The sequence below is a fragment of the Trichophyton benhamiae genome, assembly GCF_000151125.1.
Source record: "Trichophyton benhamiae CBS 112371 chromosome Unknown Abenha-G-c-31b08.f1, whole genome shotgun sequence".
Classification (NCBI taxonomy): domain Eukaryota; kingdom Fungi; phylum Ascomycota; class Eurotiomycetes; order Onygenales; family Arthrodermataceae; genus Trichophyton; species Trichophyton benhamiae.
Genome location: NW_003315089.1, coordinates 66,444 through 87,889, shown reverse-complemented (window position 1 = coordinate 87,889; position 21,446 = coordinate 66,444). Strand labels below are relative to the sequence as shown.

At 47.4% G+C, this 21,446-nt stretch overlaps 11 protein-coding genes across 11 annotated transcripts; 6 read left to right on the top strand and 5 right to left on the bottom strand.

Moving 5' to 3' along the window:
• Window positions 1-122: 122 nt before the first annotated feature.
• ARB_02094 (ToxD-like zinc binding oxidoreductase, putative) lies at window positions 123-1,299 on the bottom strand (the record flags this gene model as incomplete). The annotated part of the gene is made up of 3 exons (XM_003011495.1): window positions 123-785; window positions 848-1,218; window positions 1,287-1,299. 3 exons carry the CDS (start codon window positions 1,297-1,299, stop codon window positions 123-125), a joined length of 1,047 nt encoding a protein of 348 aa, XP_003011541.1.
• A 620-nt stretch (window positions 1,300-1,919) lies between these two features.
• On the bottom strand, window positions 1,920-2,090 carry ARB_02093 (uncharacterized protein; the record flags this gene model as incomplete). The annotated part of the gene is made up of 1 exon (XM_003011494.1): window positions 1,920-2,090. The coding sequence occupies one exon, from the start codon at window positions 2,088-2,090 to the stop codon at window positions 1,920-1,922; it is 171 nt and encodes a 56-aa protein (XP_003011540.1).
• Window positions 2,091-2,253: 163 nt separating this feature from the next.
• On the top strand, window positions 2,254-3,238 carry ARB_02092 (uncharacterized protein; the record flags this gene model as incomplete). Its single annotated transcript, XM_003011493.1, has 5 exons — window positions 2,254-2,519; window positions 2,586-2,695; window positions 2,752-2,899; window positions 2,965-3,044; window positions 3,111-3,238. 5 exons carry the CDS (start codon window positions 2,254-2,256, stop codon window positions 3,236-3,238), a joined length of 732 nt encoding a protein of 243 aa, XP_003011539.1.
• Window positions 3,239-3,856: 618 nt separating this feature from the next.
• Window positions 3,857-6,396, top strand: ARB_02091 (uncharacterized protein; the record flags this gene model as incomplete). The annotated part of the gene is made up of 6 exons (XM_003011492.1): window positions 3,857-4,175; window positions 4,311-4,685; window positions 4,744-5,619; window positions 5,684-5,780; window positions 5,837-5,957; window positions 6,082-6,396. 6 exons carry the CDS (start codon window positions 3,857-3,859, stop codon window positions 6,394-6,396), a joined length of 2,103 nt encoding a protein of 700 aa, XP_003011538.1.
• A 664-nt stretch (window positions 6,397-7,060) lies between these two features.
• On the top strand, window positions 7,061-8,783 carry ARB_02090 (alpha,alpha-trehalose-phosphate synthase subunit, putative; the record flags this gene model as incomplete). Its single annotated transcript, XM_003011491.1, has 3 exons — window positions 7,061-7,827; window positions 7,882-8,664; window positions 8,738-8,783. 3 exons carry the CDS (start codon window positions 7,061-7,063, stop codon window positions 8,781-8,783), a joined length of 1,596 nt encoding a protein of 531 aa, XP_003011537.1.
• Window positions 8,784-9,263: 480 nt separating this feature from the next.
• Window positions 9,264-10,231, top strand: ARB_02089 (conidial pigment biosynthesis 1,3,6,8-tetrahydroxynaphthalene reductase Arp2; the record flags this gene model as incomplete). The annotated part of the gene is made up of 3 exons (XM_003011490.1): window positions 9,264-9,379; window positions 9,448-9,762; window positions 9,817-10,231. 3 exons carry the CDS (start codon window positions 9,264-9,266, stop codon window positions 10,229-10,231), a joined length of 846 nt encoding a protein of 281 aa, XP_003011536.1.
• Window positions 10,232-10,353: 122 nt separating this feature from the next.
• Window positions 10,354-12,189, bottom strand: ARB_02088 (acetamidase, putative; the record flags this gene model as incomplete). The annotated part of the gene is made up of 2 exons (XM_003011489.1): window positions 10,354-11,835; window positions 11,911-12,189. The coding sequence occupies 2 exons, from the start codon at window positions 12,187-12,189 to the stop codon at window positions 10,354-10,356; spliced, it is 1,761 nt and encodes a 586-aa protein (XP_003011535.1).
• Window positions 12,190-13,519: 1,330 nt separating this feature from the next.
• ARB_02087 (cation diffusion facilitator, putative) lies at window positions 13,520-14,647 on the top strand (the record flags this gene model as incomplete). The annotated part of the gene is made up of 1 exon (XM_003011488.1): window positions 13,520-14,647. The coding sequence occupies one exon, from the start codon at window positions 13,520-13,522 to the stop codon at window positions 14,645-14,647; it is 1,128 nt and encodes a 375-aa protein (XP_003011534.1).
• Window positions 14,648-15,294: 647 nt separating this feature from the next.
• Window positions 15,295-16,128, bottom strand: ARB_02086 (uncharacterized protein; the record flags this gene model as incomplete). Its single annotated transcript, XM_003011487.1, has 1 exon — window positions 15,295-16,128. The coding sequence occupies one exon, from the start codon at window positions 16,126-16,128 to the stop codon at window positions 15,295-15,297; it is 834 nt and encodes a 277-aa protein (XP_003011533.1).
• Window positions 16,129-17,104: 976 nt separating this feature from the next.
• Window positions 17,105-18,019, bottom strand: ARB_02085 (uncharacterized protein; the record flags this gene model as incomplete). Its single annotated transcript, XM_003011486.1, has 1 exon — window positions 17,105-18,019. The coding sequence occupies one exon, from the start codon at window positions 18,017-18,019 to the stop codon at window positions 17,105-17,107; it is 915 nt and encodes a 304-aa protein (XP_003011532.1).
• Window positions 18,020-19,753: 1,734 nt separating this feature from the next.
• ARB_02084 (uncharacterized protein) lies at window positions 19,754-20,602 on the top strand (the record flags this gene model as incomplete). The annotated part of the gene is made up of 1 exon (XM_003011485.1): window positions 19,754-20,602. The coding sequence occupies one exon, from the start codon at window positions 19,754-19,756 to the stop codon at window positions 20,600-20,602; it is 849 nt and encodes a 282-aa protein (XP_003011531.1).
• Window positions 20,603-21,446: the final 844 nt, after the last annotated feature.

Here is a 21,446-nt window from a genome sequence, read left to right as displayed (position 1 = left end):
TAGACATAAATTAAACGTTTGTTGAATCATCCTGTCTTCAAGTTGTTAATTTTGCTCAGAATTAAATATTATTCCGCCTTCTCAGATGAATTATGCTATGATACCCTAATAATGCTTACTCCCTACCAGTCGATGGTGCAAATGACCTTTCCCTTAGTCTTGTTACTCTCGACCAGCTCGTGGGCTTTCTGAATATCCTCCCACTTGAACACAGAGTCGACGACATGCTTAAACAGTCCTGTCTTCAAGCCACGAAATACTTTCTCCTCGAACAATTCGCGCACTCTGGCTTGGTAGTTGACATCCCTAGACCGCAACGTACTCCCTTCAAACTTCAATCTTTTCATCAAGACAGGACGTATATCAACACCGTCTGGCAAGATGGACCCAGCTAACAAGCCTAACAAGACAATTCGACCGTCTCTTGCTGCCACATTCAGGTTCTGCTGGAAGTAAGTTGGTCCAACATAATCAATAATCAGGTCGACGCCCTGTCCGCCATTCATCTTCTTGATCTCTTCATCCCAGTCTTTACTGTGCGTACTGGTATTAACAGCACCCACACATGAGAGTTCCTGAACGCAAAAGTTGGATTTCTCGTCACTGCGGGCTGTAGCAAACACCTTTGGCGCTGGAATATCTGAGCGTAATGAGTTTGCAAGTCTGGACAGCTGTATGCCCGCTATGGACACTGAAGACGCCCCTGCATGCCAGAGAATTGACCGTGTGGTATCAGCGTTATAGCCTCCAACCACGTACAATGCCTGCAAAGCAGTGAACCAGATCTATATATACCGTAAGTCTAGGCTCTAAATATTGCACCGTAGAAGAGAAGCAAAGGTCCTACCTCGCACAAGCCAGCAGCATACTCCCAGCTCCAGTCTGCAGGCTTAGCTATCAACAGCTTCATCTCCACTTCAACATACTCTGCATAAGCCCCTCCATACACCAGCCCAAATACCTCATCTCCAACCTTCCATTGTGTCCCGGTTGACGCTTGGTCGCTACCAACAGCTTCGATAACTCCGCTGAACTCCAGGCCCAGGATCTTGGATGCTCCTGGGGGTGGCGGATAGAAACCACTTCGCTGTATGGTATCGGCGCGGTTGATGCCGAATGCCTTCACCCGGACAAGGCACTGGGTTGGGGAGGGGACTGGCTTGGGGACAGAGTCGTTAATGAAGAGATCGGCCGCAGCTCCAGCGCCGTTCTTGATGTCTAGTTTTAACTGCGCGTTAGATAACTACCCGCTTCGAGGTCGACGTCATGGAGCAGCGTCCACTTACCAACCGCTTTCATGTTTACTCGTAGCTACGAAGCTGAACAGACGCAATGAGCCAACAGAGGAAATTGTCAATAAATTTATCACAGCAGTCTATGGGTTACCAGTAGATATAGCAAAGAGCAGCTTCATCACGCGAGTTCACATGTGGTTATTCTGGTTATGGAGGAGAAGTTGGATCTCTCTCCACATTATTATTAACTAATCAGTTGGGCGTCAACGCCTAGTTACATCCAGGTCTCCATCGACGAGATGACGAAGGCCAACCCCTAAATACATGAAGATAAGCAAAGGTTACTGGGCGGGACAACGGGAAACCTGCACAAGCGAGAACTGCTCTGGGCGCTGTAGCCGCCAACAAGTAAACTACATTTCTGCAGGGTTCGCGATGGGGTAAATGGAGCGGGGTGGACGGGCTCGTACTTTGTCCATCGTGTGCAGATACAACATCCAGAGACATCCAGAGAATTGACAAGGACGCAAGAAGACAGCGACGAAGAACCAATTCGCTATGACCGAGGAATACAGCACCTTTGAACTGGGCGACTGGTCGCTGCGGAACGGACAGGTTATCCCCAAGGCCCGTATCGCTTACAGGACGTTCGGTGACCCGAAGTTGCCTGCTATTGTGTACCCGTCATGGTTCTCTGGCAGTGAGTGCTCTCCATTCAAGCTGAGTTGAAACCGAGAAGAAGAAGAAGAAGAAGAAGGAGAAGGAGAAGATGCTGATGAGGGCGACTGTAGCGATATCCGCCAACTTCTGGCTGGTAGGAGAAGACAAGGAGCTGAGTCCAAAGAAATACTTCATTATCATACCGGCGATGTTCGGTAATGGACAGTCTTCTTCCCCCTCTAATACCGATCTCTCTCCTTTCCCAGCAGTGGCCGTCTACGATAACGTCAGAGCTCAGTATAAGCTAGTGACAGAGCATCTTGGGGTCAAGCATCTTAGAGCTGTCCTCGGGTGGTCCATGGGAGCAGGCCAGACCTTCCAATGGGCGGCTCAGTACCCCGACTTCATGGACATCATTGTCCCATTCTGCGGATCTGCAAAGACCTCTTTGCATAACCAGGTGTTTCTCGAGGGTGTCAAATGTGCCCTGCTGTCAGCCAAGCGTTTCCGTTCTGCCGGGTCTGGGAAGGATGGCACCTGCTCCGAAGGTATCGTTGGTCGAAAGTGGGCAGAGGAAGAGAAGGATATCGGACTGAGAGCTGTAGGAAGAGTGTATGCTGGGTGGTAGGTTTTCTTCCGACTTGATCTTCAAATGATCGTAGTCATCTTTAACTCAATGCACTCAACCAGGGGCATGAGCCAGCCATTCTATCGTGAAAAGCTGTACGAGACTGTTCTTGGGTATAAAGACCTAGAGGATTTCTTGGTCAATTTCTGGGAGAAGTATTTCCTTTCCAAAGGTGGGCAATGTAGGGTCAGACTGTATCCTTGCAACAGGCTAACGCTTCGTATCTAGACCCGGAGAACCTGCTTATAATGCTGCAGACATGGCAGAATGCAGATATCTCGCAGCAAGAGCCGTACAATGGCAACTTCGAGGCAGCGCTCAAGGGTATCAAGGCAAAAGCGCTGGTCTTGCCCTGCAAATATGACTTGTACTTCCCGTGAGTTCATCATGTTATCATATCATATACCTACCCTTCCACGTTCTAACCGAGGAATCGAATAGGCCAGAAGACTCGGAGTATGAGGTTGCAAACATGGCACCCGGCGTGGGTGAGCTGGACGCATTCCCATCCATCTGGGGACGTAAGTATAAAATCCATCTCTAAATATCGGCCTCAATCACGGCTAACGTGGGGGGTTCTGGCTCAGACTGGGCAGGTGGCCCCGGTGAGAACAAGGAGGACGTCAAATGGTTGAACGACAAGCTGGTCGATTTCTTCAAACGGACCCCTATTAGCGACTCCCTGACTGCTGCCCTCAAGGATCTGAAAGTCTAGTTAGCTGGCCGTCACTGTCTGAAATAGCCGGCTTCCCTGTACCACAACTTGTAACCTGGTCTGTGTGGTAACGAGCCGCCCAACCTATTTCAGCTGTTCGGTAACACCATCAGCCCTTGACAACGGCAGCTCCCCCGGTTCCCTACGTGCGCCTGTATTCCCCCCTTTTCCCGTCGATAGTTAGCCGTAATAATGTTTTATTATTACTCTGTCCTTCCCCAAAGGCTTGGTGGAAGGCGGATCCAAATTTAAAACCATCACGTGATTTAGCCGCCCCAAAACCATCATCATTTCTTTCTTGCCAGCCAGAACAAAAAAAACCTCTCGTCATCAAAGGTTCTTTTCCACTGACTGACACCAAGCTGGCCAGGGATATCTTCTCTTCTACGCGGTCCGGGTATTCTGGGGGCGTCTGTATTATTCTTCTTTTAATATCTTTTCTTTTGTGGGGTTTCTTTCTTCGCTTCTCCATTCTCTACTTAGTAGTAGGCCGCGGCGAGCCACTTCGCCATATCTAGCCGCGACAGACAGGCTCCCACGAATCTCAACATCTCGCCAGAGACACGAACCGCTTGTTGCTATTATTGAACACGTCTACGGCCTCAAGCAGTTGCAGCTATGGCTGCTTCACAGTCTCGTCAGTGGGGAATCACTCCTCCACTGTCATCTGCGCTTCCTACACCCTCCGAGCTCGCGGAGAACGATGCTTTGATAGCAGAGCTCAAGCTACAGAATAACTTCGAGCCACCATCAGAGACAGAGAAACGGTTCGTCTGGCTGTTTAAAAATGCATTTGCTTGTTTAGGAAATACTAACTCTTCTGGGCTGTTCTTTAGAAAGCAGACACTACATCTCCTACAGCGAGTCACCATCGAGTTTATCAAGGTGGTATCAAAAGAAAAGGGCCTCTCGCAAGCGGCAATTGACGCCTCTGGTGGTAAAATATTCACATACGGGAGTTATAGGCTTGGGGTGTATGGTCCAGGTTGGTGTTCTAGAGCATTCTTGAAACTATCTTGACAACGGAGTGCGGAACATCATACTAATTCAATTGTTTTTGGGTAATTGATAGGTTCTGATATTGACACTCTTGTTGTTGCACCGAAACATGTAATGAGAGAAGATTTCTTTGCACACTTTCCAGCAGTTCTTGAGAAACATGCGCCAAAAGATGCGATAGAGAAAATGACCCCCGTGCCAGACGCGTTCGTACCTATCATCAAAATCGAGATTTCTGGCATTAGCATAGATTTGATTTTCGCACGACTTATCGTTTCTTCAGTTCCACCGAATCTCGATTTGAAAAACAAAGACTTGTTGCGCGGTCTTGATGAGAGGGAGATACGATGTGTCAACGGTACACGAGTGACGGATGAGATCTTAGAGCTCGTCCCTCAACAGAAGACTTTCCGACTTGCACTGCGTGCTATAAAGCTTTGGGCACAACGTGAGTCTAGTATTGGATCCTGCTTGATTGTAGCCCGACTAACGCTGAGCATCTTTAGGCCGAGCTATATATTCGAACATCGTTGGCTTTCCCGGTGGTGTTGCTTGGGCTATGTTGGTCGCAAGGGTGTGTCAGCTATATCCCCAAGCTACAGGATCAGTCATTGTCGGCAAGTTTTTCAGAATCATGAATCAGTGGAGTTGGCCGCAACCGGTGTTGTTGAAGCATATCGAAGATGGCCCACTTCATATGAAAGTGTGGAATCCGAAGGTTGGCTCACAACTGTGTTTTTTCATTCCAAAGGCTCTTACTGATTTCAGTTTCCAGATATACCACGGAGATAGGTTCCACCTCATGCCTATAATTACTCCGGCATACCCATCCATGTGTGCCACACACAACGTTTCAATGTCCACCAAGGCCGTCATACTCAGAGAGCTCAGACGCGGAGGAGACATGGTTGACAAAATCTTTGTCGGACAGCGTCGTTGGAGTGATCTTTTTGCTCGACACAGCTTTTTCTCTGCTGACTACAAGTACTATCTCAGCATCAACTCCACTAGCACAAGCAAGGAAGCACAAGCTATTTGGTCTGGCTTAGTTGAATCAAAACTCAGACATCTTGTTGGGGCACTTGATCGCAAATCGTCTATAGAGATCGCCCATCCGTTCCCCAAGGGGTTCGAGAGGGTCCACATCTGTAAGACTGACGAAGAAGTCGATGCAGTGAAAGCCGGCTCTATGAAATACCAAGCAGATGACACCAAGACTGCTACTACCGACGAGACGAATGATCCAACTCACATTGCAGCTGCTGAGAATGCAAATGAGAACGTGGGGATTGCAGAAGCGGAAAAACCGACTGGAGAGAATAAGTACACCCTTTACACCACAACTTACTATATCGGGCTGGAGCTTAAGCCATTAGCACCGGGTAAGTAAACCGCATCCATTCATGTGATACCACTGACTCCTCGAAGGCGCTTCAAGATCACTAGATATATCTAGCGATACCCATATGTTCAAGAATACATGCACTTCCTGGGCTCAGTACCAGCCTGGGGTTAACGACTTGAATATCTCGCATGTTCGCAAGTATGTTGTGATCCTGATAGACTTGAATTAATACCAGAGGACTAATACTGTAACAGCTACGATCTCCCCGATGACGTCTTCCAGCCCGGTGAAGCTCGCCCAACGCGGCCGAAGAAGAAGGTTGTCAAGAAAGTGGAACAAACGATTTCCCAGAAGCGAAATATCGATGCAGTAGACGTAAGTTGAAACCTCAGAATTGCATCACTAACAAACAGTGTTTACGGGACAGCCCTATGGGTAGCAAGGATAAATCCGGGGGAGGAAAAGCCGCCGATCGAAATACAACCGGGGAACTAACTAGATGCTTTTTTTTTTACTTCCAGGGCCAAGAAATATCCGAATCAGCGTCGAAGCGCCACGTCTCGCAGAACGGGATGGTGACTCAAGCTACGATAGCTTAGATATCGCAACTACGAACTCAGGAGATGTCCCGCTCAAACAAGGCGACCCGTCCACTCAAGGCCGCAGCTGGCCTCATCCCTTTCGAAGCCTTGCCTCCACCACCTTTTTTTTTTTTGCTGCTAAACCGGCTTGTCAACACAAGAAAACAAGAAAAAGGAAAAAAACAAGTTCTAATCATCAAAATCTCCTATCCATAACCAACTGGCTGATCTAACAAAAGGCAGGGGAATGACGAGTGCGAAACCTCCTGGTAAAGACCAGATTATAGGTGCGCCTTTTCTACCACGAACCACCCAACCCACCGGCGTCCGGGGTGGTATTTACGCTCTTTAGAAGTGTTCTAGGATTTTCATTTGTGAGGAGAACAACTACTCGCTTTTGTCGTGCGACATGTCGACATGGCCACTACGGCTTTCGTTTACAGAGGAGGTTTCTTAACATTGTTCTAGGTACAGTTTCCTGTATGCCTGTAAAGCATACTCGAAAAAGCCGTGGACTAGCCAAATAACTTGGCCGTAGCATTTCATAGCTCTGATAGACAATCAATAACAATTAATATGGGGTCGTGGGCCCTTTGTACTTGTTGTTTGCCTTCTTTTTAAAGCTGTCTACCTTGGTCTCTCTAGTACAGGGATGTTTCACGTCCCTACATTAGCGTTGTTGATAGGGCAAACCTTGGATTCCCCAGACCTTGGAACGTCATATTTAACGTCATCGGGCGGCAGCGCGCTTCCTTGGCCGGATCCTTGAAATAAACTTCAGTAGACGTTGCTCGGGAATATATCAATTTACCAATCTATATACATACGTCTTTCATGAGAGCGGGCGAAAATTCTGTTTTCTACTCCCACGTTAAACAGCTGAATTCATACAGCAAAATGACCGAAAGCAAAACACAGGGGGGCAGGAAGCCTCAGTTGCTTGTGGTGTCCAACCGCCTCCCCTTATCCCTGAAACGAACAGAGGATGGAAAATATGAATCCTCAAAATCCAGCGGTGGACTGGTCACAAGTCTCAGCGGCATATCGGAATCGATTGGGTTCCAATGGTTTGGTTGGACCGGATTGGAAATATCCGAAGATGAGCAGCAGGAGGTTCAAGAATTGTTGGCTAAGCAGGACGCTGTACCCATCTTCCTAAACAAGGAGCTGGCTAACAACCATTACAACGGGTTTTCAAGTGAGTATCCTGTTGCTGATGTTATATATGTTGCTATGGCCCCAAAATCACCTGCCATTGTTGCCGGTACTGATGACTATTCCAACTTAGATTCGATACTGTGGCCCGTCCTGCATTATCAACCCGGAACTCAGCATTTTGACGAAAAGTGGTGGCATGCATATCAAGAGGTTAACCAGATATTCGCGAAAGTGGTTGCGGAAGCCACCTCTGATGGCGATTTGGTGTGGGTGCATGATTATCATCTGATGCTTCTGCCCGGAATTTTGCGAAAAGAATTTGCCAAACAGGGCAAACATTCAGTGAAAATTGGTTTCTCCCTGCATACTCCATTCCCCGCTGCAGAAGTGTATCGGGCTCTTCCGACAAACCATGAGCTGCTCGAAGGGGTTTTGAACAGTGACTTGATAGGGTTTCATACCAATGATTACGCGGGACACTTCGCAGAAGCTTGTTCTCAGATATTGTATGTCTCCGCCATCGACTGTTAATACATCTTGCTGACGCTTGGATGTTGTAGAGGTGCATCTAAAGACGGGTTGACACTGCGTTATAAGGATCGAACCATCCAGGTTGGAAAATTTATTGTCGGTATCGATCCAACACGCTTCTTGGAGGCAGTGGAGTCAGAAGCCGTCAAGAAACGAATCGCCGAGCTTGAAGATAAGTACAAGGGTATAAAACGGATTGTCGGCGTCGACAGACTGGATTACATCAAAGGACTACCAGAGAAGCTGCGCGGTTTCCAGGAGTTCCTTCGAACACACCCCGAATGGGTTGGGAAGATTGTCTTGATCCAGATTGCTGTACCGAGCCGTGAAGATGTCCAGGAGTACCAAGAACTAGAGGCTGAGCTATACAGGCTGGTGGGCATGGTCAATGGCGAATTTGGTATGGAATTCCCATCAATGTGCTGTCGAGGAGCCTTCCTAGGTTTAACCAAAACTAACAGTTATTGGATAGGTAAACCTGATTATGCACCAGTCATCTTTATTCACCAGTCAATTCCTTTTGAAGAGCTGGCTGCCCTATATGCAGCATCCGACATATGTCTGCTCTCATCCACAAGAGATGGCATGAACCTTGTTGCCCTCGAGTACATTGCCTGCCAGAAAGAAAGAAATGGTGTACTAGCCGTCTCAGAGTTTGCTGGCGTATCCTCATATTTGGAAGGGGGAGTCAAATTCAACCCGTTCAACTCCAGCGAGATTGCCAGAGTGATCCACGATGCGGTAGAAATGGACACAGAGCAGCGAAAAAAGGAGCACGCGCGGCTCCTTGACTTCATAAAGACTCATACCAGGTAAGTTATATTGGCACAAGTTCTTCTCTCAGCCGTCCAGGGGCATATTCTTCTAACAGGGTATTGTCACTAGCACCCATTGGGGCCAGGGATTCGTTGAAAAACTTTCGGCTGCTTAGGTTCATAGTAAGCGTAAATTGCGTGTGATACAGTCTGCGTGCTATGTAACAGCGACAACTATAATTATTCCGGCATTCTCTGAAATAAATATCTTTACTCATGCATGAAATTCGAATAAAATAGAAAAAATAAAGCAAAAAGGGGTGAAAAGTATAACTTCACGTGATAAAACTTATTAGTCATAACGCGCTAGCTTCTTTAGTTGTTTAGCTTGGCATCAATGAACCTCGGCATTTTGTCGGCACATCGAGAAGCCTCGACCTTGGAAGCGCAGGCGACGGCGAGCCACTTGGCCGCGTTTCAAGATGTGATAAGAAGCAGATATTATTATTATAGTCGGCGCCGTTAGTACCTCTCCTACCTATGAGATTACGCTTGGTCACTGCTAACTCACGTTCAGGCCTGTATACAGCACCAAGAACCAATTACCCTTGTTATTTAACAACCAAGCCCCTTTGATATATGTTACATTGAGCAACATGGCTGCCGAAGCACAAGTGAAACTGAAGGATTTTGGAAACATCTTCTCTCTTGAAGGGAAAGTCGCCGTTGTTACTGGTGGTTCAAGAGGTCTAGGCCTGCATGCAGCTAGCGGGTAAGCTTATAGTGATACAAGAATACTGCTGCTTCTGGTTTCCTTGCTAACGTGATGCTTAACACTAGCCTTCTACAAGCCGGTTGTTCAAAGGTGTACATTACTTCCAGAAAAGCGAAAGCCTGTGACGAAGCTGTTGCTGCCCTTAATGCGCTGCCTAACAAACGGCCTGGTGCTCGGGCATACTCTGTGCCAGCAGACAGCTCCAAGATGTCCGAAATTGAGCGCCTAGTGGCAGAGGTCAGCAAGACAACAGACCATGTTGATATCCTCTTTGCCAATGCCGGAGCTACCTGGGGTGAGAAGTTCGATACACACCCTGAACACGCCTTCCAGAAGGTGATGGATCTGAATGTTAAGAGTGTCTTTTACACTGTGCAAAAGTGCGTCTACATTGCCCAGGGGGAAAAGGGAAAAAACTAACATTCTGACAACAGATTTGCGCCACTGCTGGAAAAGTCGGCATCCATCGAATCGACTTCTCGTGTGATAATCACGGCCTCCGTTGCTGGGATTGGCATAGGTACCATGGGCGACAATGCCACTTTTAGCTATTCTACATCTAAAGCGGCCGCCATACACCTGGCAAAGAACCTTGCCGTCGCTCTTGGACCAAGGCATATACTTACTAACGCTATTGCACCCGGCTTTTACCCGTCTAAGATGGCAAATGGTCTCATAGAAATGCAGGGAGGTGTCAAGGCAATGGCTGCACAAACACCAAATGGCAAGTTGGGAGAACCCGAGGATATCGCCGCGCTTGTTGTATTCTTGGCTGGTAGAGGAGCGAGCCATATCAACGGTGCAGTTATTACTACAGATGGAGGATCTGTACTCAAAGGGAAGATATAAATACTCTTTAGAAATTCCCCGAGTTCAATATATATAAACCAAGCGTCAAGTACTAATTGTTTAGACAATGACGTATTCATAAAACGGCTCAAAATGGCTCTACAAAAACAACTGCCTCCTAGTTATAGTTGCGACGAAACACGCTTTCCGTCCTTTAAAGCTTTATCAATGATGTTCATTGCGTAGTAGAGTTCATAATCATGTAGTCTCGGAGTAAGGACTTGGATTGATAGGGGTGAATTGAGGTAGACCCGGCGATTAACGGTGGATGAATTCCCTAAGCACGGGTTAGAAAAATTATTGGCCTGCGAGATAAAGGGGCACGTACATAGTTCTCTGTTTCTCTTATCCCAGCTAGACAGGACTTTAGAATCCATCTCTCTACCAGCCTCCAGGTCCCGTTCAGTAAAGCTGCGGACAGGGAGATTACCAGCAGGATAATCGACCAGGACGAAAGATGAAGTATATCCAACAGCATTATATCGGTCAATCTCTGGCACGGGGTGGGGGGCGACGGGGTGGATTATAGCATCAACACGCCGAGTCTTGTCAGTTCCAGAGACAGTCCACATCTTCATGAGTTGCCTTTCAATACGGGAACGTTTTGCTTGGATCTTTGCAAGTTCATCAATAGTCTTTGGAGTTCCTCGTTTAACTCGGCCCTTTAACCATGGGATGAGTTCTTCTGAAGTGCTTTCCAGCAGGTTCATCATATGCTGACCACCATCAGCACCCATTAAAGCGTTTGCTACAGCCTGGCATTCCCCTAGTTCAGGCGGGACGGGTATATCGACAACCTCTATTCCGGTAGTGTTTCGAAGAGTTTGAGCAACCTCTTCTAAAACCTTCGCAATAGGAGGCAGAGGGGGAATTCGGCCATCGGATCGTAGTATTCCAACAGTGAACTTAGATGACTTTCCCGGGGTTTGCGGTGCCCACTGGCCCGGAATACAGTCTTCGCCCCAAAGTGCTGACCGAGGGACTATTTCTTTCATTACAGCATCAATATCATCCATAGACTTTGCAAGAGGTCCCGCAACAGCTTGGATACTTGTTCTGCTACGCCCGGGGAAAGCACAAGACTCCTGCCCGCCATACGGAACACGGCCAACACTAGGTTTAAAACCATAGAGTCCCTCGCACATAGCCGGGACACGGATGCTGCCACCAACGTCAGTTCCAATGCCAACCATAGAGCCTCGCATTAGGACCATAACAGCCTCTCCTCCAGAGCTACCTCCAGCAGTCAGCTTCCGATTCAATGGATTCAGGGTTCGGCCAAAGAGATTGTTGACACTATCCAGGGCACCCAGAGTCTGTGGAACATTCGTCTTCCCCACGATGACTGCTCCAAGGGAGTAAAGTAGGTCCACCAAAGGAGCGTTCTGCTTTGCTGGTTTGAATGCAAGGGACGCTATTCCAGTGGTAGAATCGACCCCTTCGATATCAAACGTGTCTTTGACGGATATTGGTAAGCCATGTAGAGGACCATATGTTGTTCCTGTACGTTTGAAATGGTCATCTAGTTTCTCTGCACGTTTCATAGCGTCATCAAATAGCGGCTCCGTAAGACAGCGAGTAAGCTGGTGGGCAACAGCAGCACGCTATAGTCACGTTAGTTTCCCTTCAATATAGATATAAAGGATTCGTGACTGTACTTTACAAAACGCTTGACAGACATCCTTACAGGATAGCTCCCCGTTGGCCATTTCTGCAAGCAGTCCCTTGACATCCCAGGTCTCCGTGATTTCGAGTTCTCTCACCGTGAGCAGGCCACACCGCCTTGGAATGTCAGTAATATCTGACTGATCATAAGAACGAGTGTTTGTGATCGATTCTTCGGCTGAAAGAGTGCCAGCGGGTATCCATTGGGCAGGGAGACGCCAACTTTGCGGGATCTTTGACTCCAGCTGTGCCTTCTTCCGGCGGGCAATTTCCTTGTACGCAGGCTCGGACATAACTGCAATACAGAGCTAGAATATAGTTATCTTCTTTTGGACTCCTAATATCGTTTTCTTCCGCTTTAAGGCCCTGTATAGATTGTTATTGGGCTATGAACTTTGGATGTGCAGTTCCTTGATAAAGATGCGGGTGAACCAACCAACTAGTGAATAAGCTTTAAGGTATTACCGAGAAGCGCCGAGGTACCAATTTCTCCTGAGGTTCTACAACTACTTCCATTCACTTAACTTAGTTAAATTGGTAGATTATTTTTTTTATTAAAGCGCGGAGCCGAAATCTTAATTAAGGACCCTCCTCACCTTTCATACTCTCCTACTAGTCTAGGACATCCGGATGGACTTCTGGAGGGAGGTTGCAGGTTATTAGAATTGGTGGTTATGTTGATTCGTATTCCTTTCTGAAGAAACACAAGTGGCTCTAAATATTAACGGAATAACTCCCGTTTCTGTACTCCGTACTCATTCCACTGGCTCGAGAAATCTGGTGAGAGCTTCGTCAACGGCAACTTCTTACATTTTATGCTGCCGGTAATCAAAGTGGAGAAGTAAACGTCATGAGCGAACACGAATTAAGGGTAAACTTGTTGTGTCGAGATCTCAACATTATTCGCACAGACCCAGGCTCATCCCGCTCGCTATCCCGCGGTGAGTCACGTGCCACAACGGTGCCTCTCCCTTCTTTCATCCTCTACTCCGTACTCCGTATGCATAACAGGTATTCGAGTAATAATAATAGCTAATATACGGAGTACTATATCTGCTTTCCTTCCCCCTTTCTGCCATATATAAATAAAAAAGACTGACTAGTGAAATACTCCGCCAAAAAGAAAGACTTTCCTTACGTAATTTTGGACGTCTTATCAGAGTTTGCAAGGTTAAGCTTATCTCTTATCAATCAAATCATGTGCAAAGCCAAGATCAGCGCTAAGCCGGATTCGGCGGTCCGAGATACAGTAGTCAGCTTCGAAATCCCTGTCATTTTCTTCTTGTGCAAAGCGAAAAAAAGGACCTGCATAGCCACAGCTTGGACAGCTCTATCGGGGCTTTATAAAGGATCTCGTTTTTCTTTTCTTGACTGCTGCGTTTCCCCAACGGATGATCCGGATACTTACAGCCTCCCTTGCGTTTTCCTCACCGCATGCAGAATACGTATCCCCACCCTCCGTACACCACCGTTTAGGCACAGACAAACGAACGCAGCACACGAATCCTGACTCGCGGACAAGGGAAACGGCTGGACCTGTCACGTCGCTCGAGAGAGCCAGCACTCGCGTCCATTTTAATCACGCCCAATCTAGCTTGCACAACAATAAAAAGCAAACAAACCATGGCGGACGGCACTCGGTCTCCTCCTCATCCATTAACTCCGAGCCTCTATGCCCTCCATAGCCGATCCGAGACTTATCAACATCATCTCCCCAGAACACCCCCTTCAGGCATGAGCACAGGCATCGAGGCCATCGAGATAGCTGAGCAACCACTGCCAGCGCCGCATATCCCATATGCGATGGAAGGGTCTGACGAGGAAGGCCAACGCCCTCCTCGCTACACCCGTGAGAATGATCCCTTCCAGCTCTCATCCAAGATAAAGTCGAACGCAGAGATCGACCAGATCCAAGCAAACACCACTAGGCGACGGAAGTGTCTTTCAAGCGAGCAGAAAGGTCGAACCAACGCTGACAGAAGGAGGATACAATCATTCTATCGGTCACAAAATGACAAGATTGAGCGTCTTTTGAAACCGGTTGACGAGCATATCAGACATGCGAAGGAGTTGAATGAGCAGAACCAACTCAAGTACAAGATCGCTGTCTACGGTAGCTTTGCCGCCAATGTGATCCTCTCCATTCTACAGGTTTATGCTGCCATATCCTCAGGATCCCTGTCCCTGTTTACCACGATGGCAGACGCCATATTTGACCCCATGTCGAACCTGACTTTACTTCTCTGTCACAAGGCCGTCAAACGAGTTGACGCCCGCCAATTCCCAGCTGGAAAAGCCCGAATCGAAACAGCGGGGAATATCTTCTTCTGTTTCCTCATGACTGCGGTCTCCTTTATCCTTATTGCGTTCTCGATCAAGGACCTTGTTGGCGGTAGCATTTCCGATACAAATCAGTTTCACCTTACGGCCACCATATCCGTGTGTATCGCTTTTGCTACAAAATTGACTCTCTTCTTTTACTGCTGGGCGATCCGCAACCAGTATTCCCAGGTTAGAATTCTTTGGGAAGACCACAGGAATGATCTCTTCATCAACGGATTGGGTATTTTGACTTCTGTGGGCGGAAGTAAGCTTCGGTGGTGGATTGATCCTGCCGGTGCTCTCTTGTTGTCCGTTCTTATTTCAGGCTTGTGGACCAAGACAGCCTACTCCGAGTTTCAGCTTCTAATCGGAGTCACGGCTGATACTGAGATGCAACAGCTCATCACTTATATCTGTAAGTACCATTAACCACCAGCATTATTGCACATGTTCAAAGGCTAACTCTACCATAGCCATGACTCATTCTCCTCTGATAACCGCTATCGATACCGTACGTGCATACACTTCCGGGCCTCGCTTACTCGTAGAAGTCGACATTGTCATGGACAGAAATGAGTCTTTGGAGGCCACTCATGATGTGGCGGAGGAACTTCAGACAAAGTTGGAGAGTCTTCCGGATGTCGAACGAGCTTACGTCCACGTTGACTATGAGACTACACATAAACCGGAACATTTCTTGAAAAAGGAGCTATAATCTTCGTGGTTATTGGCTGAGAGCGATATGTCTTGCTATGTCGTCATGTTTGTCTTGGTGTTAGGGGAACGGTAATGTTTGATAGATAGGAAACTCTCCCGGTGACGGCGTTCAGGTTTTCTTCTTCTACGATGATATGGGTTGACCGATTGTTAGGAAAGCTTCAGTCTTGAAACATGATGATAAAAGTAACTAGGCTATCGCATAACTACTTATTCCATTCAGTTCCACTCACGCTTACATGGCTATCAAAGATATGCTTGAAGAAAGCTTCCAACAGCTGAGTATTCATATGCCATTAGTGTCGTATGAATATATATATATACTTTGTACCTTTATGTATCACATTATATCTCACATCTTACAAGGTCAAGATTCCTGTCTTCTTTGCCCATATCCAAAGAGCAAATCCCACAGTCCCGACTCCCAAGGCCCAGCGGCCAAGTATACCACCGACAGCCATGAGATGTCCCCGAAGCATTATTTCACGTTTTTTCATAAGTTCAGCCTCTTCGTTGGCCCACGGAAATTCCGCATCCGGCACTGGCTTTCCAAGAAATCCGCATAGTGGCTCCCAGCCCTGGCCCATCCGGTAATGAAGAAGCTGTCCCGGCGGTACAAGCTCTTCAATCTCACTGTAGTACCTATCGTAAACAACACGCACATTCTTCCGAATACCCTCGACGTCTCTCGCTTGAAAGAAGCCAAGCAAGGCCTTTCTCATTGCCGAAACACCCGAGTTACCCAAGATCGGCTGTATGAACGCACAGAAGACAGCGGCCATCGGGCTCCAGAGTCCTTGCAACACTACTCTATCCAGACTAGTGTACCACCGATCAAAGTCCCTCTTAACCAAGATGACTTTGGCACCCGGGTACACCTTGATAAGCTGGGGTCCAAATAAGGCGGCAGCCTCGGTGACTGCTTCACGGCCACCATACACTTCATCCCATTGCTCCCGGCTGAAGGCCCGTCCGTGGTATGTTGGAAGGTCCGGAAAAGTTGCGTCAGCGGCGCGATTGAACACCCGCCATGCCGCTTCACCCCCATCGTTGTCCGTCAATGTATGGTGAACGTTCTGGTACCCTAGGATAGAAAGTGCATTCGCCATTGAAAGAGTGCCTGACCGCGGCAAGCCTAGTGCTAGGACTTTCATTTCGAGCCGCTGTGGCTTAAGGTCTGTGGACTGGTTCATGGTTTTCGTCGGATTCCGATCGTCGCTCCTTGTGTTCACAGCCAATAACTAGCCCAAAATTCACGGTGGTGGAGGGGAAGCAGATAAAACGAAGTAGGTCACTCTCTGCCGCTGTAAGGATATGAACTGGAACCAGGACGACCCGTTGTTCTCCGAAAAAGGTTTTCTACGACGGTCCTAGGGACGTCGGTTCCTTGGTGAGCCGGGGGTTATTCGCTCATTCGCGATGGCAGGGATTGATGCTTGCCAGGGTTGGCTTGGGGTCTTATATATAAATCGCCAGTCGCCATACGAAACACAGCCTCTCCCTCGAAACCGACCACCTACAAGGCCGTATGCGCCCCTTGATTATAATCATTGCGGAAGCTCAAGGTTTAGCTTTCTTGGGGCCATGTTCATAGATAGTTATGTGTTGGCCTGTCTTTAACACGAAGATACCTTTCAAGGCAAGCTAGGCCGGATTGTCGTTCGGTCGCACTTTTAGCGTGTGAGAGTTCTATTATGGGGCCGTGTCCACCTGATGGCCATAGGCTAGGCCGTATTAATAAAAACAGCCACATCAAAAATCCCAACGCCCATAGATAATAATAATAATATGTTGGTGCTGAGCATCGAGAAGCGAGCAGGTCGTTCGTGTTGCTTAAAAACCGGCCTAGCGGGATGCAGTCGAGAAGAAGTTGGCCAATGGGAAGTTTACATTAACCGGTCTTTTTTCAGCCAATCAGCATTTTCAATTTAAGCTTAAACACGGCCCACCTCCCGTCATCCCGAACTTTAAATGAAGAACAACAAACAAATTGCTCCCGAATCCGACGTTTCCCTCCAGGCTGGCGACAGATCACAACAGCCTGCATATTTTCGGCAGATATCTTTGTTCACAGTATTTACATGAAATATACACACTGAGGATACTCCGTACCTGCGTTCTAACTTGCAATTGAGAGGGTGATACGGAGTAGCATCATATTATCAAAAATCACATCCGCTGCAAAATGAAAATGTTTTCCACGAAATCGGGGCTTTCCTCATCAATGCCAGTGTTTTCCATTCTTCGCTCCACGACCTGCAAGCCTGCCGCTTCAACGGCCGCAAGAAGTGCATTCTCGGAAAACCACCTGAGAGTCTGCGTAACATGGTAGCGCTCAATCTCCTTCTTCTCGCAGTTCTCTCGCTGCTCAAAGACTTGGACTTCCTGGCGGTAAATCACAAGGTCCCCTTGGTATTCGCTCTTCTTCATTTCGCTGTAATACTGGATACTGGGAAACTCTGCACTCGGGTAGCCTGCCGGTGGCGGCATTGTCTCGTCGTCCATCCGGGCTTGAAGGTCGTCGTCGGGTCGGATCAGGAACCAGTTGAAAAGGGAGATGTAGGCTCTACCAGTTCCGGGAGTGAGAACCTTGCCGATTTGTTGCAACAACCGCTCCAACTGTCCATCCTCAACCATGTGTACGATACTGCTGAGTGGGAAGGTCAGGAAGTCGACAGTGGTATGCTCGCCTGCTCGAGGTGAGAAAATTGGTAACTGGGCGAGTTCCAGCGCGTCTCCCAACGCCCAGGTTACAGGAGAACTCCCCTTGTTCCTAGACTCCATTTTGGCAGCCATATCCAGCATGTTTTGCGAATTGTCTAGGCCGATCATCTTTATATTGCTCATGTCGAATGATGCCTCTGCCATTCGTTTCAAGACTCCGAGAATGACACGTCCAGAGCCAGTACCGAGTTCAAGAAAGGTGGCCGGATGATTTGGGGTTATTGTCCTGTTTGTAGTGACCGCGTCCATGAATGCCTTTGCGTACAAGTCGACGTCCGTCATATTTGGCCCCGCCCACTGGAGCTCGTAAAGTTCTGCCAGGTAAGGCGAACTATAGAAACTGGTCGTCTCGATGGCCATTTTATCCGGAAGTAGGAATTGGAATTTAAGAAGTGGTCAGGTACGGAGTGATGCGGTAGATTGACTGAGTTACGAACTGGAGTACAGGGTGAAAAGGGCATGGCTTTTTAAGTACACATCTCCCCGTATATATATGTCACTCTTCAGCTGATGTGTCGCATGCAGGCCGAGAGATTTACATGCCCCGCTATTGCTACAGAAGTACAATCCCTCAGGAGTAATGCTCGTCAGAAGAGGAATTGCGGGTCTGCCTATTTATGAGATTTATTTATTATCTTATCCCTGAAATGAATTTTTTTTTTTTTTTGATTGGGTGTAAATACCCTGGAGAGTGGCAGTGCAGCGATGGGTGATGGACGGCATTTACATTCTTTTTGTATGAGGCATCAAGTAACTAATTCTCACCACGCGAAGCACTAAACACGAAGAAGTAGCTTCATTGGCTAGTATCGTCTCACTGCCTAGTTAGGAAGTATAAGGAACGCAGTTGGTGACAATAGATGCTCGATGCTGCTTGTATAACCAACTATTTGATACGAGAACAGCCAGAGGCTGCCATGTTCCAGTCTGTATACTCTGTATGAGGATAGCCATGGGCTGCTAGCTATACTCTCGCTCACAGCCGTTTACCTATCAAACCCCTTTGGGCATTCTCCATCTTCTTCCTTTCTCTTCCAGCTTTGCCATCACCGTTCGTCCGTACCAATTGAATTGAATGACCGTTCAAAATAGCAATATGAGCGGGGGACTTGAGCCTAGACCCCTGCAGTCTCAGATGGCCGGCCCCCAACCAGCAGGTTCTAATTGACAACTTCCTTGGTGTGCAACTGTGTCGTCTCCTCCTCGCTCGACCACACAGCCCCCGCTGACAGGAGTCCTTTTATAACAACCATCTATAAGATGGTTATACGTTTTACCTCATCCTCTTACGTAGTTTAAACTGCGGGTTCCTAGAAGATATCCGGGATAATCCATAAGGAAGAGAAAGCCACCTTGTTGTCACGATATCTATACTTGGTTACCAACCCAATCCGCTGAGATTCACGTTAAAAATAGTAAAATAACCGCGCCCTTGCTATTTTCATATCCTCCATCATGGCCTCTCATGCCGCATATAGAGATTGAACAAAGTTTGTAGAGTAAATTAGTTAAGCTTTGCGGTGTCGATTGTTGGCGGTTGGTATCAATTGTTGGTGTTAACTGTTGGTATCAATTGGTTTAACCAATTGTTGGATTATCAGTTTGCGAGTATCTACCCGCCCACCATAGCCCCAGGTGGGCATTGACAAACAACTCTTCCATACAGATATCAATTTCCTGGGATAACTAAACCAGGGGTAAACATCCAATGCGAATACTGCATAACATCCATCATCTTTACTATGCCATATCCCCCGATGTGACTATCCTGCGCCTCGATATCATAGCCAGGAACGATGCGTTGGATTGGGTTGATGGAGGGAAGGAAAGTTCCAAAGAACTCATGAGGGGTTTATAGCCTTCCAACATGAAGATACTAACATGAAGATCTCGAGGGGTTTGCTGCTTGTCAACCTGAAGGGATCTTGAGAGGTTTACCACCAGGTTGATAGGCCTAATCGGCCTATATAAAGATGATGATATTTCCTTCGTAGTCAAGAGAACACACACACACACACACACACACACCACTCATCTTACCCTCTCTATTCATCCAGCCCTCATTTTGAAAAGCACCATCTCCTGTTCAAGATCATGAAGATCTCCGCCATAGCTCTGTTGGCTTCTGTAGCCACCCTCCTCCTCCCTGTTGTTGAAGGATATGGGGAGTGGGCATCTTTCCACGGCCTCGATGAGCAAACTTTTCACAACAAATTCGATGGCTACATAAAACTCGAGTGGGTTCCCACCTATTTATCTGGTTTCACCAACTCTCACGGCAACGTTTCATACAATATCGTTGTCGAGAATCCCGAAAAGTATCCATCGTGGCATACATACTACGAACAAACGACCTATGATTATATGAATGTTGCCAAGGAAAAAAAACAGCTGGGGTTCCGACTTGTCCAGATTGATGGTCATACTGGTGTAAGCGTAAATAGCTTTTTTACCATCTGGAATCACAACCGCAATGATATCCCATGGGCGGACCATATCAATCAATCCGGCGATGAGTTCACAAAGGCGTTGAAAGACTACACTAAAAATGGCTACAGACTTAAAAGTCTGAGCGGGTATGGCTTCAGTGAGCGGCAGCAGCAGTTTGCTAGCGTGTGGGAGAAAGTGCCTGGACCTCCCCAGAGAGTGTACATTGGCTTGACTGCTGCCGAGTACAAGATCAAATTCGACCAGGCGAGAAAAGACGGATACTACCCAGTGAAAATCAGCCCATACAATGTCGACACGGAGGTTCGGTTTGCTGGAATCTTCGAGCACATGGATGGCAATGCTGTTAAGCCGGAGTGTCAATGGGGATTGACATCAGACGAATACGTGAAGGTATTTAACGATTGGAGGAAGAAGGGATACAAGCCGACTGTGGTTAACGGGTATCGTGACAATGGAAACAAGTATGCTGCTATCTTCAACAAGTTCCGCTAATGCCAAAGAGTAGGATTAGTTGTATGAGAGGAATGATGCCCTAGACCGATGGGGATGCCAAGTGTAGCAGGGTGGAAGGGGGCTGTATCGTTTAGCACGGGGTAGACTGTTTATATTGCGTTTTATCCGATCCTTTTGTTGCAACTAATAACTAGTTAGTTAATTCATTTCGGTATCAATTTGTGTATCTTAGTTATCAAATGAGATGTTTTTCAACGTTCCAATCCACGGACGCCCCGTGTTCCAACACTTTCTCACCCCCGTAACAGTTAACCAACCGGTTAATTAATGCCGCTGTGCACACAGGAGGGGGATACTACCTATCTTCGACACACTGGACACACTCACACCAGCCCGCCTTTGAATTGGTGGAGTCAACCGCCCGTCGAGTTTCAGGCCGCATATATAGGTCCCATCACTGTTGTAAGGGCATGATTACACATAGAAGGAGAGTTGGGCTGGAAATCGTGGGCAAGTCACAAGCCTCGCCACTGCAGTTCAAATATCAGTATCGAATGGAGTATACAGGTGAATTGACCGGTGGTTTTATAGATACTGAGAGGCATTGATATATAAGGCTGTGAAATCTGGGCCTTGTTGGGCCGCCGAGAACACAGGAGTGCGTGAATAGCCATGTGAGGAGGTGCCTGATGTATACGGTTACAGTCATCAGCCGAACTGTTCCATTTGCAAAGTATCATGTTGTTCAATGCAAGCAAGTAGGTGGTGATAAAAGAATAACAGAGAGGCAAGGCAAGATCAAAAATATGCGGAACTCCTCACATTAGAAGGGTAACAATGTTCTTCATAATATTAACCATAACACCGGTGTCAAACGTAACAC